Below are 13,477 nucleotides of genomic sequence, written 5' to 3' on the forward strand. Positions count from 1 at the left end.
TGGGAAAGGAGCTGTATATTGTCATTATGCCTATTTAACTTATATACAGACTATAACATGTTAAATTCCAGACTGAATGAAAGACAAGCTGGAATTAAGATTGCCAGAAGAAATATCAATAACCTCAGATATGCAGATGGCACCACCCATATGGCAGAAAGAGATGAGGAACTAAAGCGACTCATGATGAAGATGAAAGAGAACAGTGAAAAAGCTGGCTCAATATTCAAAAGACAAAGATCATGGCATCTGGTCCCATCACTTCATGGCAAATAAATGGGGAAGTAATGGGAACAGTGGGAGGCTATTTTCTTGGTCTCCAAAATCACTGCAGATGGTGACTGTAGCCATGGAATTAAAAGACATTTGTTCCCTGGAAGAAAAGCTATGACAAACCTAGACAGAGTGTTAAAAAAGCAGAGACATTACTTTGCCAACAAATGTCCATCTAGTGAAAGCTATGGTTTTTCCAGTAGTCATGTATGGATGTTAGAATTGGAAAAGGCTGCGTGCCAAAGAATTGATGTTTTTGAACTGTGTTGTTGGAGAACACTCTTAGAGAGTTCCTTGGATTACAAGATCAAACTGGTCAATCTTAAAGGAAATCAAACCGAAATTTTCATTGGAAGGACTGATGCTGAGGCTGAAACTCCAATCCTTTGGCCACCTGATGTGAAGAGCCAATTGATTAGAAAAGACCCTGATTCCAAGAAAGACTGAAGGCAGGAGGAGAAGGGGATGCCAGAGGATGAGATGGTTGGATGGCATCACTGACTCAATGGACATGAGTTTGAGCAAATTCCATGATATGGTGTAGGACAGGAAGGCCTGTCGTGCAGAAGTCCATGGGGTCACAAAGAGTCGGACATGACGGAGCGACTGAACAGCAACAACAATCATTTCCTCCATGATTTAGATTTGGATACGACTGAGTGACTGAACAAGCATGCATGCACAAGCAAGCAGGGCTTCCCAGGTAGTAAAGTACCCGTCTGCTAATGCAGGAGACATAAGAGATGTGGGTTCAGTCCCTGGATTGGGAAAAACCCCTGGAGGATGGCATGGCAACCCACACCAATATTCTTGCCTGGAGAACCCAGTGGACAGAGGAGCCAGGTGAACTACAATCCATAGGGTTGAAAGGGTCGGACACGACTGAAGCGACTAAGCACTCACAGGCACAGTACTAATTAGGACTGTGCATCCAGATGCTCTGACCATGATGCTACATTCTCCCTTCATATTCTTCTCAGCTGATTCAACATCATGATCCACTTTTGAATACATTCCCTTTCTTAATAACTAGGTCTTCCACTTCCTCCTGGAGCAGGGACTATTTCCCTGCGGGAGCTGGTTGAACCTGATTATTGTTATAAAGACAATGAGATGGGAGCAATCTGTGGGGAGAACAAGGATGACCTCCCAAGACATCTGTTTCAGGTGAGGTCTTCGGGAGCCTCCAGGCGAAGGTGGGCTGTTTTCCTTTAGCAGATGCGCAGGTGCTCATCTCTTGGTGTGGATGATTCAGAACAACTTGGAGGTTTGACATTTTCACACTTCTCCACCCAAATATCACCTTCCAAAGGTGCTCTGACCTTAAGCTGTGAGACAAGTCAAGTATATGCCAGGGTACCTCTTTTGTTGTTCTGATTCATGCAAAATGAAATCCAGGTGTAATTTTCAGTGTAATCTTCCTTCAGCTTTAGAAGGTAGTGATTCCTTTAACTGCCTCTAATTTGGCCCTCTGACCTACAGCAGGGGGCTTTGAGTTGATTGTTGGCTAATCTGATTCTATTATTGTCTTTTTAAGACAAATTAGCCAACAGTATAATCCTTATAGTTACTATTGTCTCTATATTGTCCAGGGCTACTGGGGTAAGCCTGTGCTGCACCTTCTACCTGTAACTCATGACAGTTAGCACCAGTGAGGCTTAGAACCTGTCATGTTATTGCATGTCAGGATAATCACTACCTCGCTTATCCTCAGCGATGGAGCCCTTAGTATATCTGACTGGTAGGTGAATCTGCTTTAGAATTATTTCTTGACATTTTACTTTGAAAGGTCACTTTTTATTTCCCAAAGCAGAGCCTGAGGCATGGGCTTTATGCAAGCAAGTTATATTGGGCAGTGATTTTGAGAATAGGTATAGGAAACTGGGAATAGTAGAAAAGCCATACAAATAAGTGTTATAAAATTGATCACTGCTATGGGAAACTTGGGCTTGTTTCTCAGAGACCTTCAAAAAAGACAGGAAGAATGAAGCATAAATTAACTAAGAGGTGAAATTGGGTTATTTTTTATTGATTAATGGTTGCTCCCTGGTATATTAACACCTTCCCAAAGCACAGCCATGGGCATCTCCAGGTTTCACATTGCTGAGTGCCAGCTGGGTTCCTGTTGATGTCCTCGTCTTTCCCACAGTCTGCTCACATATCATTTGTCTTCAGACAAATAATCAAGGTCAATTAAGTGCATAGCTTGAGTATGAATTTTTTGAGACCTCAATGATACAAGGAGGAGATCATTCAAGAGTGGTACATGAAGATGTTGGACCAACAGGGAAGAATACAAGAGAATCAGATATTTAGCAATGATATCTAGAGCTAGTTGCTATGCACTGTCTCAGAGGTGCGGCAGGGAAGAAGCCAAGAGTATGTCACAGGTCAAATAATGTCACCATTAAGGGATCTCTGACTTAATCCTGGGAATCTAGGAATATGTTAGCTTACACGGCAAAAAGGACTTTTAGATATAATTAAGGTTATGGACCTTAAAATAAGGAGATTATCCTATACAGTATTATCCATGTTGGTCCAACTAATCACATTAGCCCTTAAATACAAAATTTCTCTAGCTGGAGGCAGAGCAGATCCATAGAAGAGTAGCTCAGGGATATTGCAAGCATGAGGGAGATATGAATTATGGTTTTGGAATGCAGGGGCCCACATTCTAGGACCATAGAGACACATCTAGGAGCTAAGGAAGGACCTAGCTGACAGCCATTGAGGTAACTAGAAACTCAGTTCTACAACTACAAAGAGCTGGATTCTGCACTCAGCCTGCAGGAACTCAGGAGCACTTCCTTCTCAGAGCCTGTGATAAGAGCCCTGGTCATCAACACCTTGATGCCAGCCTTATGAAACCTGGAGCAGTGAATCCAATCAAGCCAACATGGACTTCTGACCTACCAAATTGTAAGATGATATGTGTGCTGTCTTAAGGGGATAACCCTATGGTAATTTGTTTAGGCAGCAAATAATAATAATAATCAACAGAGAGACTAAACAGAGCTGAGCCAAGTTCTCAGGCTGTGCTCCTGCAAAGCTAAGTGCAGCAGCTATATTAGAGGTGAAAAGTGAGGCTGTGTGGTAGGAAGAGGTGTCTAATGTTAGGACTTCCCCAGTGGCTCAGCATTAAAGAATCTGCCTGGCAATGCAGGAGAGGAAGGTTCAATCCTGGGCTGGGAAGATCCCCTGCAGGAGGGAATGGCTACCTACTCTGTATTCTTGCCTGAAGCATCCCATGGACAGAGGAGCCTGGTGGGCTAAAATACACGGGGTCACAAGAATCAGACATGACTTAGCATACATTCATTCAATGCACCATTAAAGGACAACATTTGGGGAAATGAAATAGGGCCCCTTATCTGTGGATGAGTTCAAAGGATTGGAGACATGACTGTGGATAAGAGAGAGGAAGTGATATTCCCAGATATTGCACCTAGATTGATTAAGAGTTAAAGAGGAAACTAGCAGTTTAAAAAGGCATCTGACAAGAAGCCTTTGGCTCAGTCATTTGTAATTGTCTCTAAAATGCTTCAGAATATCCAAAAGTATTCATAAATCAGTATGATACATAAACCATGGAGAGTTTTTAGCTGAAACAGAGGTATGTAAAAAGCAAAAACCATTGGTAGTCTACCAATAATTTCTCTGGTGAAACTGTCTCTGCATAAAAATAATTAGAAAAGTGTTTTCCCCATTCTCAGCATCAAGGTGAAAGGCTTGAGATCTGTGTTAGAAAATGGACAGCCATCCTTCTTGAGGTGGTCAGAGCACTTCCCCTGTCCAAGCTTCAACACTATTTCAAAGAGTGATGCTGCTAGAAAATAGGCTAGACCTGTAGCACTGCTTTCAAGAAAGAGAAGGGGTACTGGAGTACTATCGAAGCCTGGTGCTCTCCTAATGAATTCATGGAAATTTGTATCACAACATAGGACCAGGTATTTGGAGGTGCAGCTGGGTGTGGATTACAGGAAGAATCCTCATAATATAGCAAACAGGAGCATTGACATGCTTCTGCACTTTTTTGTTTTATTAAGTATACTGGGACTTCCCTATTGGCTCAGTGGTGAAAAACCCACCTGCCAATGCTGGAGATACAGTTTCAATCCCTAGGTCAGGAAGATCCCCTGGAGAAGGAGATGGCAACCTACTCCAGAATTCTTGCCTGGGAATGACATGGATAGAGAAGCCTGGTGGGCTACTGTCTCTGGGCTCACAAAAGAGTCCGACACATCTTAGCAACAACAGCAAAAGATATATTGATATGAGAATGAGACTAATCAGACTGATTCTTAGAAAAGACCTTCTAGGATATAGGATGGAGAAATAGACCAGAAATTACAGACCTAAGAAAGATACTTAAGGGGCATAAAATTGATGGGAAGAGTGGACAATAAATATTGTGTACCCTATCTGTTGGGAAGTACTGGAAGTAGAGTGTTTTCTCCATAATTAGAATTTAGTGAATAGCAAATAAAAAATAAAAAGAACCTTAGATTATGCTTTTAAAACTTCCATAGGACAAGGAGGCAAAAACATCATTTTCTAGATTAATAGGTTGTTACAAAACAAAAACTTTGAAAAGTTATTTGATATCATGAGTAGGAAACAGGAAACAGATACTGTGGTACTTCAGTGGAAAACCATGAGAAGAAAACACACTAAACAGGAAAAATAAAAATCTAAATTAAAATGGAAGTTGAGCAAGGTAAGCAAGGACCGATCCCTGAGGCTCATGCATGCATGCACACGTGTGAACGTGTGAAGAACAGATTGAGTCTGTAGGGAAAAAAGTAACTCAGGAATCCAAGCCAGAAACTTGACAATCTCTTCAAAAATAAATGGAGAAAAAAACAAAAAATATTGACATTATTTTCTGCAGTAAATAAAAATATAAAGATTTAAAGAAAATTTAATCTAAGAACCATAGGGGATTCTCTGTATCCAAAAAAAAAAAAAAAAAAAAACCTACTTTGGATAGAAGTGATAAAGACATCTTGAAGAAACTAATCTCAGCTGAAAGTAATTGTAGTAGATAGACAAAATAAATAACAATATATGTGCATATTTGATAATGTATTTTAATTATAATTACTTTTTGCTTTGTTTTCTTAAAGGCTGGGGAGAAAGAAAAACCTGTTTGGTCTCAGACTTATCCTAACAGCACTGAATACCAGGAAGCAGTGGTGCCAGTTCGACCTAACTTTTGAAAAAAAGAAAAATCTCCAAAATGTATATCCAGTTGAGTTGACACTGGTATTTGAAAGCCTTAGAGAGACATTTGTATATATGTAAAAGTTCAGCAAATATACCACTTATTAAGGCTTTTCATTAGGGATGCTTCATGAAATATATCAATAAAACTTCAGTCAAAAAAAATTAAGGATGGAAGAATGATACAGTAATGAACTGTTGAATTTTAAAGAGAGTAATATTAAATGTAAAAATAGTTGAAAATATTCCAAATACTTGATGGACAGAAAACAAAACATACAAAAATAGTACTTTTTTATCTTCAGTTCAAATACCTTCTTAATAAAACCACAAACTTTATCAACACAGAGAGTGAGTTAGAAGAGTCTAAGATTGTTAAATTCCTCAATTTAAAGAGAAAAAAAGACATTTTTAAATTCGATATTTAATTAGCTAGAGTATTTCTTAAGTTTAAAGAGTTTACCAGTAGAACAAATTATAAATATAAAATAATTTTCAAAGGAGAAAAATAAAACCAATCAAGAGTTTCCATAGAATAAGCAAGAAATTGAATATAAAGAGTAACTAAATCAAAGTGAAAGAAAGACATAAAACCAAACGTTTTAATGTTATAATGTTATATTTTTAAAGCAAGATAGAAAAATTAAATTTAAGCATGATTTAAAGCAAATTAATAAAATCCTCTTAAAACATAACTGGTTCTCTCAAGTTTTTAAAATTTCTAATAATTTGTATTTCTTCTTTACATTTATTTTCTGTTTCTTAAAAGGACTATTTTTTTTTTTTACAATAAAATAGGCAATACAGGTAATGACAAAATAGTGAAAGATGAATATTGGCTTTCAGTAAGGTCACTTTGGATAGAAGAAAATAAGAAAATAAGGAGAGATATGATGATTTTATTTTAAATAATAAGAAAACAGGAATTAGTTACCACTGTGGATAAGTGTAATGATTTTTGTAATTACAAGCCAGGAAGATAAACATGATTAAAATTTAGGTAACATAGAAGAGAAATGCCATCCTTAGAATTAATTGGACATCAAAGCCAGTATGTGAGAATATCTGAGTGAATGTGGGTGTACATATATGTTTGCATGTTGTTTTTATGTGTTTACATAGATTTCCACAAACATATCATTGACTCTTGTAGACTGTGGTGACGGAGGTTACTCCTGTTTCAGATCTCACTGTCCAGTTATTTCCTACCTAACTTTTGACATTATTCATTGAGACATGAATGTCAAATCAAGTCATTCTAAAGTTAGACTCTGTGTATTGTTTTTTAAGTATCTCCATAAAAAACCTTATTTCAAACTTCTAAATTTTATTCTAAACTATATATTCACAGTTTATTCTGTGTAGAAAAATCATTTCTCACTTATTAATGTATATTACTCTCCTAAATAAGATGCATTTGGTTTTCACAATTGACATTACACTTTGAAAATCTAGAACAGTTATGTTATTTGTTCTCCAAACCACTACAGTATAAATAAGCTAGAAATCACCTTCTATCAGGAGGTTCATAATTTATGTATTAAAACTGCAAAAGAAACTACAGCTGAAAAATTAACTTGTAATGAATAAATGACTAAATATCAGAACTGCATTTCTTAAGTTCACTGATATAAAAACCCTGTGCTAAAGGGGCAGACTATCTATCAGAGACAATGAACACATTCTAAGCATAGAATTTATCAAATAGACCATCTTTAGAAACAATTTTTCTTTTGGTTTTTGATCACTTTGGATACAAAAAATGATGGGATTCACTAGAAACTATTTTTTTCAGAATAAATTGCAGCCAGTTAAGTGCAATATCTATAAGAGAAAACTTAAACCAGAGAACTTATTTCATTTATTTTTCTTTTCCTAGACTAGATACATGCATCTTATGGCATGAAGTATATGTCCCTGGGCCTTTTGATATTAGCCTTTCGATATGGGTCTTTTTGATAAGAAAAAAAACTACATGTTTTTCAGAATAAAACTGCTTCTGCATATTTTCAATTATCTTTATCTTTGCTAGAGAGGTTAATTTTCTGGATATACTAAGTTAGCAGTAGATTTAGTAGTAGTGTTGAAAAACCATTTTTTTCTCTTTATATTGTTGGTTTTCTCATATTCAGAGTATATGGAAAAATATTTTTTGTTCTCTGTTAGTCAGTAGTCATCGCACAAAGAAGTGCTTGAGTCTCTTCTTTTCTTACAAGTTACAATTCAAGAAAATCTATCTGAATAATGACTCTAAACTACATTAAATCTTTTAACATTGAGAGAGCCATTGTTAAATAAACTAATGATAATCAGAATGGGGCATAAGTTGAAGAAACTGGTTAGCTATATTTTGCTCACTCTGCAGTATTTTAATTATCTAATATTTTAATCTATTAAATAAAACTACATGAAAAATTTGAAACTGTAAATAGTAGTATTCATAGAGAGGAAGATTTTCTGTCTGTTTAAAGATATGAAGATGGGGGAGGATGAAGAAAAGTTAGCAATATATATATATTTTATATTTCCTTCATCACATTTACCAGTTTTCCCTATTAGGGATTTGGAAACTGTGGCATTTTGCATATTATAGTTCATTTATAATAGCCATAACATACATTGAGTGTTGAACTTCTTCATATGTCATCATAAAAATGGAAAGAAATATTCCTAGATGAAAAGTGCAAGCTGGTCTCAATCTCAAGATACAACAAAATAAGCATATAATCAAAACAAACCAAAATAACACATAATCATCAATGACATCCAAAAGGCCACAAATAAAACACATTTACATAAATGAAGATGGCCCAGTTTATGCAAAATCATACAAGTTTCTAAATGAAACTTTTCCCCTTAGTAATGAGTTTTTAAAACTACATACGCACTTTCTTAATAACAAATTTCTGTAACTATAACTCATGCATCATTGACATTAAAGAATTAAAGTCAAAACTTGGTAATGCTATGATTTTGATGATGAGGGGCCTTTGTTGTTGTTGTTTTTTTTTGACTCAGTTGACCGAGTCATTTAATAGTGGAAGAAAAAACAGAGTCTTAGATTGGCAGTTTTTAACAAGAGCAATATTGTTACCCAGAAGACATTTGGCTTTGTCTGCAGACATTTTGATTGCTGCAAATTTGGGTGGTGCTAGTAGTGATGACTGTATAGGAGACAGATACTGGTAAGTATCTTACTCTATAAAGGACAACAAAGGACTATTTGGCTCAAAATGTCAAAGGATTGAAAATCTCTGCTTTGGATGGAAAGACTTCAAGTGGGAAGACTAATTTACCAGGAAGCACTCATTTTTAGACAAAAAGTCCTATTGACACTTAAAGGGATATTTCAGGAAGTATTTTGTTACTGTAGAGAATTATATCCCTGACTTTCTAGCATCCAGGAGCCAGACATCCTGCAATGTGAAGTCAAGTGGGTCTTAGGAAGCATCACTATGAACAAAGGTAGTGGAGGTGATGGAATTCCAACTGAGCTACTTCAAATCCTAAAAGATGATGCTGTGAAAGTGCTGCACTCAACATGCCAGCAAATGTGGGAAACTCAGCAGTGGCCACAGGACTGGAAAAGGTCAGTTTTCATTCCAATCCCAAAGAAAGGCAATGCCAAAGAATGCTCAAACTACCGCACAATTGCACTCATCTCACACACTAACAAAGGAGCGCTCAAAATTCTCCCAGCCAGGCTTTAACAGTACGTGAAACATGAACTTCCAGAACTTCCAAATGTTCAAGCTGGATTTAGGAAAGGCAGAGGAACCAGAGATCCAATTGACAACATTCGTTGGATCATCGAAAAAGTGAGAGAGCTTCCAGAAAAACATCTACTTCCGCTTTATTGATTATGCCAAAGCCTTTGACTGCATGGATCACAACAAACTGTGGAAAATTCTGAAAGAGATGGGAATACCAGACCACCTGACCTGCCTCCTGAGAAATCTATATGCAGGTCAAGAAGCAATAGTTAGAGCTGGACATGGGACAACAGACTGGTTCCAAATCAGGAAAGGAGTTCGTCAAGGCTGTATATTGTCACCCTGATGATTTAACTTATACGCGGAGTATGTTATGAGAAAAGCTGGGCTGGATGAAGCACAAGCTGGAATCAAGATTGCTGGGAGAAATATCAATAACCTCCGATATGCAGATGACACCACCATTATGGCAGAAAGTGAAGAAGAACTAAAGAGCCTCTTGATGAAAGTGAAAGAGGAGAGTGAAAAAGTTGGCTTAAAATTCAACATTCAAAAATCGAAGATCATGGCATCCAGTACCAACACTTCATGACAAATAGATGGGAAAATAATGGAAACAGTGAGAGACTTTATTTTTGGGGCTCCAAAACCACTGCAGATGGTTTCACTTCAGCCATGAAATTAAAAGATGCTTGCTCCATGGAAGAAAAGCTATGACTGACCTAGACAGCATATTAAAAAGCACAAACATTACCTTGCCAACAAAGGTCCATCTAATCAAAGCTATGGTTTTTACAGTAGTCATGCACAGATGTGAGAGTTGGGCCATAAAGAAAGCTGAGTGCCAAAGAGCTGATGTTTTTGAAATGTGGTTTTGGAAAAGACTTTTGAGAGTCTCTTGGACTGCAAGGAGATCCACCTAGTCCATCCTAAAGGAAATCAATCCTGAATATTCACTGGAAGGACTGATGCTGAAGCTGAAGCTCCAATACTTTGGCCACCTGATGTGAAGAACTGACTCACTGGAAAAGTTACTGATGTTGGGAAGGACTGAAGGAAGAAGGAGAAGGGGACAGCAGAGGATGAGATGGTTGGATAGCATCACCAACTCGATGGACATGAGTTTGAATAACTTCTGGGTGTTAGTGAAGGACAGGGAAGCCTAGCGTGCTGCAGTCCATGGGATCGCAAAGATTCAGACATGACTGAGCGACTGACCCGAACTAAACTTCTAGCATTTACATGAGTTTTTGAAATAGAAATAGGTAGATAATAGATAATTGAAATAGAAAGAGCTAGAGTTATAGAAAAAAACTTTGGGTTGTTGCCAATATCTTTGTTCTATAAAGACTGAATGCAAAGTAATGGCAACTAGAAATACTGCGGCCCTCACAATGGACTTGCTTGAACCAGCCTGGGATGGCGAAGCATACTGTGAAATAAGGGCCATGAGAATGTAGGTGGAATCTAAGGATTAAAAAGCACATCCTGAGCTCTCTTGATATAGTTTTAATTAGTGTGCTAGACAGAAAATAGGTCATAGATGCCAGGCTATGAGTATAAGTTGGTGTGTTGTATATTGCATAGGATTTGCTAGATAGTTTATACTAATGTTCATTGTATTGAAGTCATTCCAATATGTGGGCTCTTCTCTTTCAAATAATAATTTCAGTTGCAGTCATAAAGCTCTTATATACAAAGATCCCATCAGATAATGAAGCTCAATGATAGCTCTAGTCAACCAGACCCTCCTGTCATCTCTAGTCAAATACTCTAAGTAGCTACACTAGTAATCATTCCATTTAGAAAATAATATCTACACAGCATCTAATGGAACCGAAGTTTTCTATAAAGTACATTTTTTGAGAATGAGAAACAGGAAGAACTTTGGCTTATTTCAATACAATTGTCATACTACTGTGTATAACCAATCTTTTTACTGCAACATGGAGTCTGTGACAAGCCATGTGTAACAGGGAAAAGGAAAAAGTAAGGGACATGTTTCCACTTCATAAGAGAAGGTTTCCACTTCAATAAGAGGAATACCTTCTCTATTGTGATTTGAAAAATGATGCGATGAAATCAGTCCTACCCCAGAGAGTATGTTCTAAAGATACAACAAAAATTACATCTTATGTTGACTAAAATAGCTTTCTAAGAAAATTAAACTCTGTAAAGACAAGAATTTTCTTTTTAAAAACTACCCAACACAAGCACTTAAATATGTAGAATTTCATTTAAATAAGTCAGTCAACAATTTTTTATAAAGTATTTAACACTTCATTGTAGAAACATAGGCAAAATGACTATTATAACCAAAATGAAAAATACTGTTCAATTTAAAAAATGTACTTAAACAAGAACCTGGAAAAATTTATGATATGCATAACATCGTTCAAGCAAAATTGCACTAGTATTACATAAATCAATAGTTTATAAAGGCCTCAATATGGCAAAGTTTAGAAATAGGTAGTATGCATGCACATAGTACAACAAAAAGTCTCTTTATAAAACAGCAGTTTTGTTTTTTTTTAATGCTTGTACAAAGGGATAAAGAACAACCACAAACATATTTCATCTGTTAATACATTATGACAGCTAAAAGTCAGTCATGTCTATCAGAGGAACAAAAAGCCCTCCATACCTTGTGAATAAATCTTTTGTGCCTTTAAAGATATTTGTATAAAAATGCTATACTTTTTTTTTTATACAACTTAAATAAATCGTACTTGTTTCCATCGAAATTTGAAAACAGACAAGTGAACAGGGTCCATGTGTTTTGCATAACCAGAGAAATCAGAGTACCAGAGTAACTGGCCAGCATGTATACTCGCTACATTTGATAATGGGCAGATGACTGTTCTTTCGTAACTTGGAAAGTCCTTTAAGAACATATTTTGGATAGGGCAGATAATAGACTAGTCATATGGTATATTCAAAATATCTACTGATTACTTTATACCATAATGGCTGCCTTGCCTATTCCTTTTGACCTCACAAATAGAATGCATTCACATAATTGAAATTGTGTCACCAATTTGTGTGCTTATATTGTATTCTTTAGTGTTCTGTGTGTTAAGGGGTTGGGTTAATCCTCCACAAAATGCATGTGACTGGGAGGAAATTGCTAAGACATGAGTGCCTGATGCCCTGTTGTGTTCTAGGCTGGCTATTGACCTCAGGACCAAGGGAAAACAAAATGTCTTATCCCATAGCAAGTGTGATCTTTCCACTTTCAATTATATTTTTGCTATGTTATATACCTAAATATAACTATTTTTATAGGGTATATACTTTTAGTATATCACAATAAAGTCCACTAAATTTTGGAAAATGTAGTCATATGTGTTCATGCAAATTATTAGTTTTATAAATTCTTAAAGTTGTTTTTTTTTTTTTTCTCAAAATTCTCATCTATCACTTGGCAACCTAAGACTAATTTCAAAGCTGGTGATGTGGAACTTGTGAAAGCTATATATTTTCAGCAGTCTGAATCAGTCTTAAAGGGCACAAAGAAGAGAGTTGACTATTCAATTGCTCTTCCATAAACTGAACCAGAAAATTAACTGATACTGTATTACAGCTTTCAGACCATATAATGAAAATGTGCAGAGATTCTCTTTGTTGATTAAGTAGAACCAAAGAAGTTCATATAAAATAGATTGCTCATATTCACACTACAAAGGAATACGTTGTTTTTAATTTTAACAAATTCAAAGGTGTGTCATCAGCAGCATTGTTGTAAATTGTACTGTAGTGCAGTTCTTTTTCATAAAAATACCATACAAATGGTCAATCAAGAGTCATCAGCAAAAACTAAAAACCAGAAAACTCAGAAAACAATTGACCAGAAAAAAGATAAAGGAAGAGGTAATGCTGATGCCAAAACAAGTAGAATACTGTTGGAACATACAAAAGTAATCCTTATATTTTATACATTTGTACAGCATATAAAAGGTATCTCTGATTATGCCACCGTTTCTCTGATTCCAATTTCTATTTTCTTTGGAAGCAGTTCTTTCCTTTCATCGACACTTCCTAAGGAGTTTCGACAGTTTTGCCCATCCATATACAATTTCGCATATACCGGATTGGAGTAATTTGTTGGCTGAAGGAAAAAATAAATATGTTTTTATTACCTGTTTTGACTACCTTAATTTTCTTCAATGATATCTTTTAATGTTAACATTTATATGCATTGTACTTAACTTACTAAATAATAATTATATACATGTAATTTAAATTCTGTTTACATGCTTTCATCA

The 13,477-nt window shown here is 36.1% G+C and overlaps 1 protein-coding gene across 1 annotated transcript in view; it reads right to left on the reverse strand.

Annotated features, from left to right (window-relative positions):
• Nucleotides 1–11,130: 11,130 nt before the first annotated feature.
• Nucleotides 11,131–13,477, reverse strand: part of LRP1B (LDL receptor related protein 1B) — a 762,233-nt gene continuing 759,886 nt past the window's right edge. Inside the window, exon 67 of the mRNA XM_040227930.1 lies at nt 11,131–13,320. Within this exon, the coding sequence (XP_040083864.1) occupies nt 13,180–13,320 (141 nt within the window). The 3' untranslated portion in view covers nt 11,131–13,179. The remainder of the gene's footprint in view (nt 13,321–13,477) is intronic.

Source organism: Oryx dammah, unplaced genomic scaffold, assembly GCF_014754425.2.
Source record: "Oryx dammah isolate SB20612 unplaced genomic scaffold, SCBI_Odam_1.1 HiC_scaffold_27, whole genome shotgun sequence".
NCBI classification, from domain to species: domain Eukaryota; kingdom Metazoa; phylum Chordata; class Mammalia; order Artiodactyla; family Bovidae; genus Oryx; species Oryx dammah.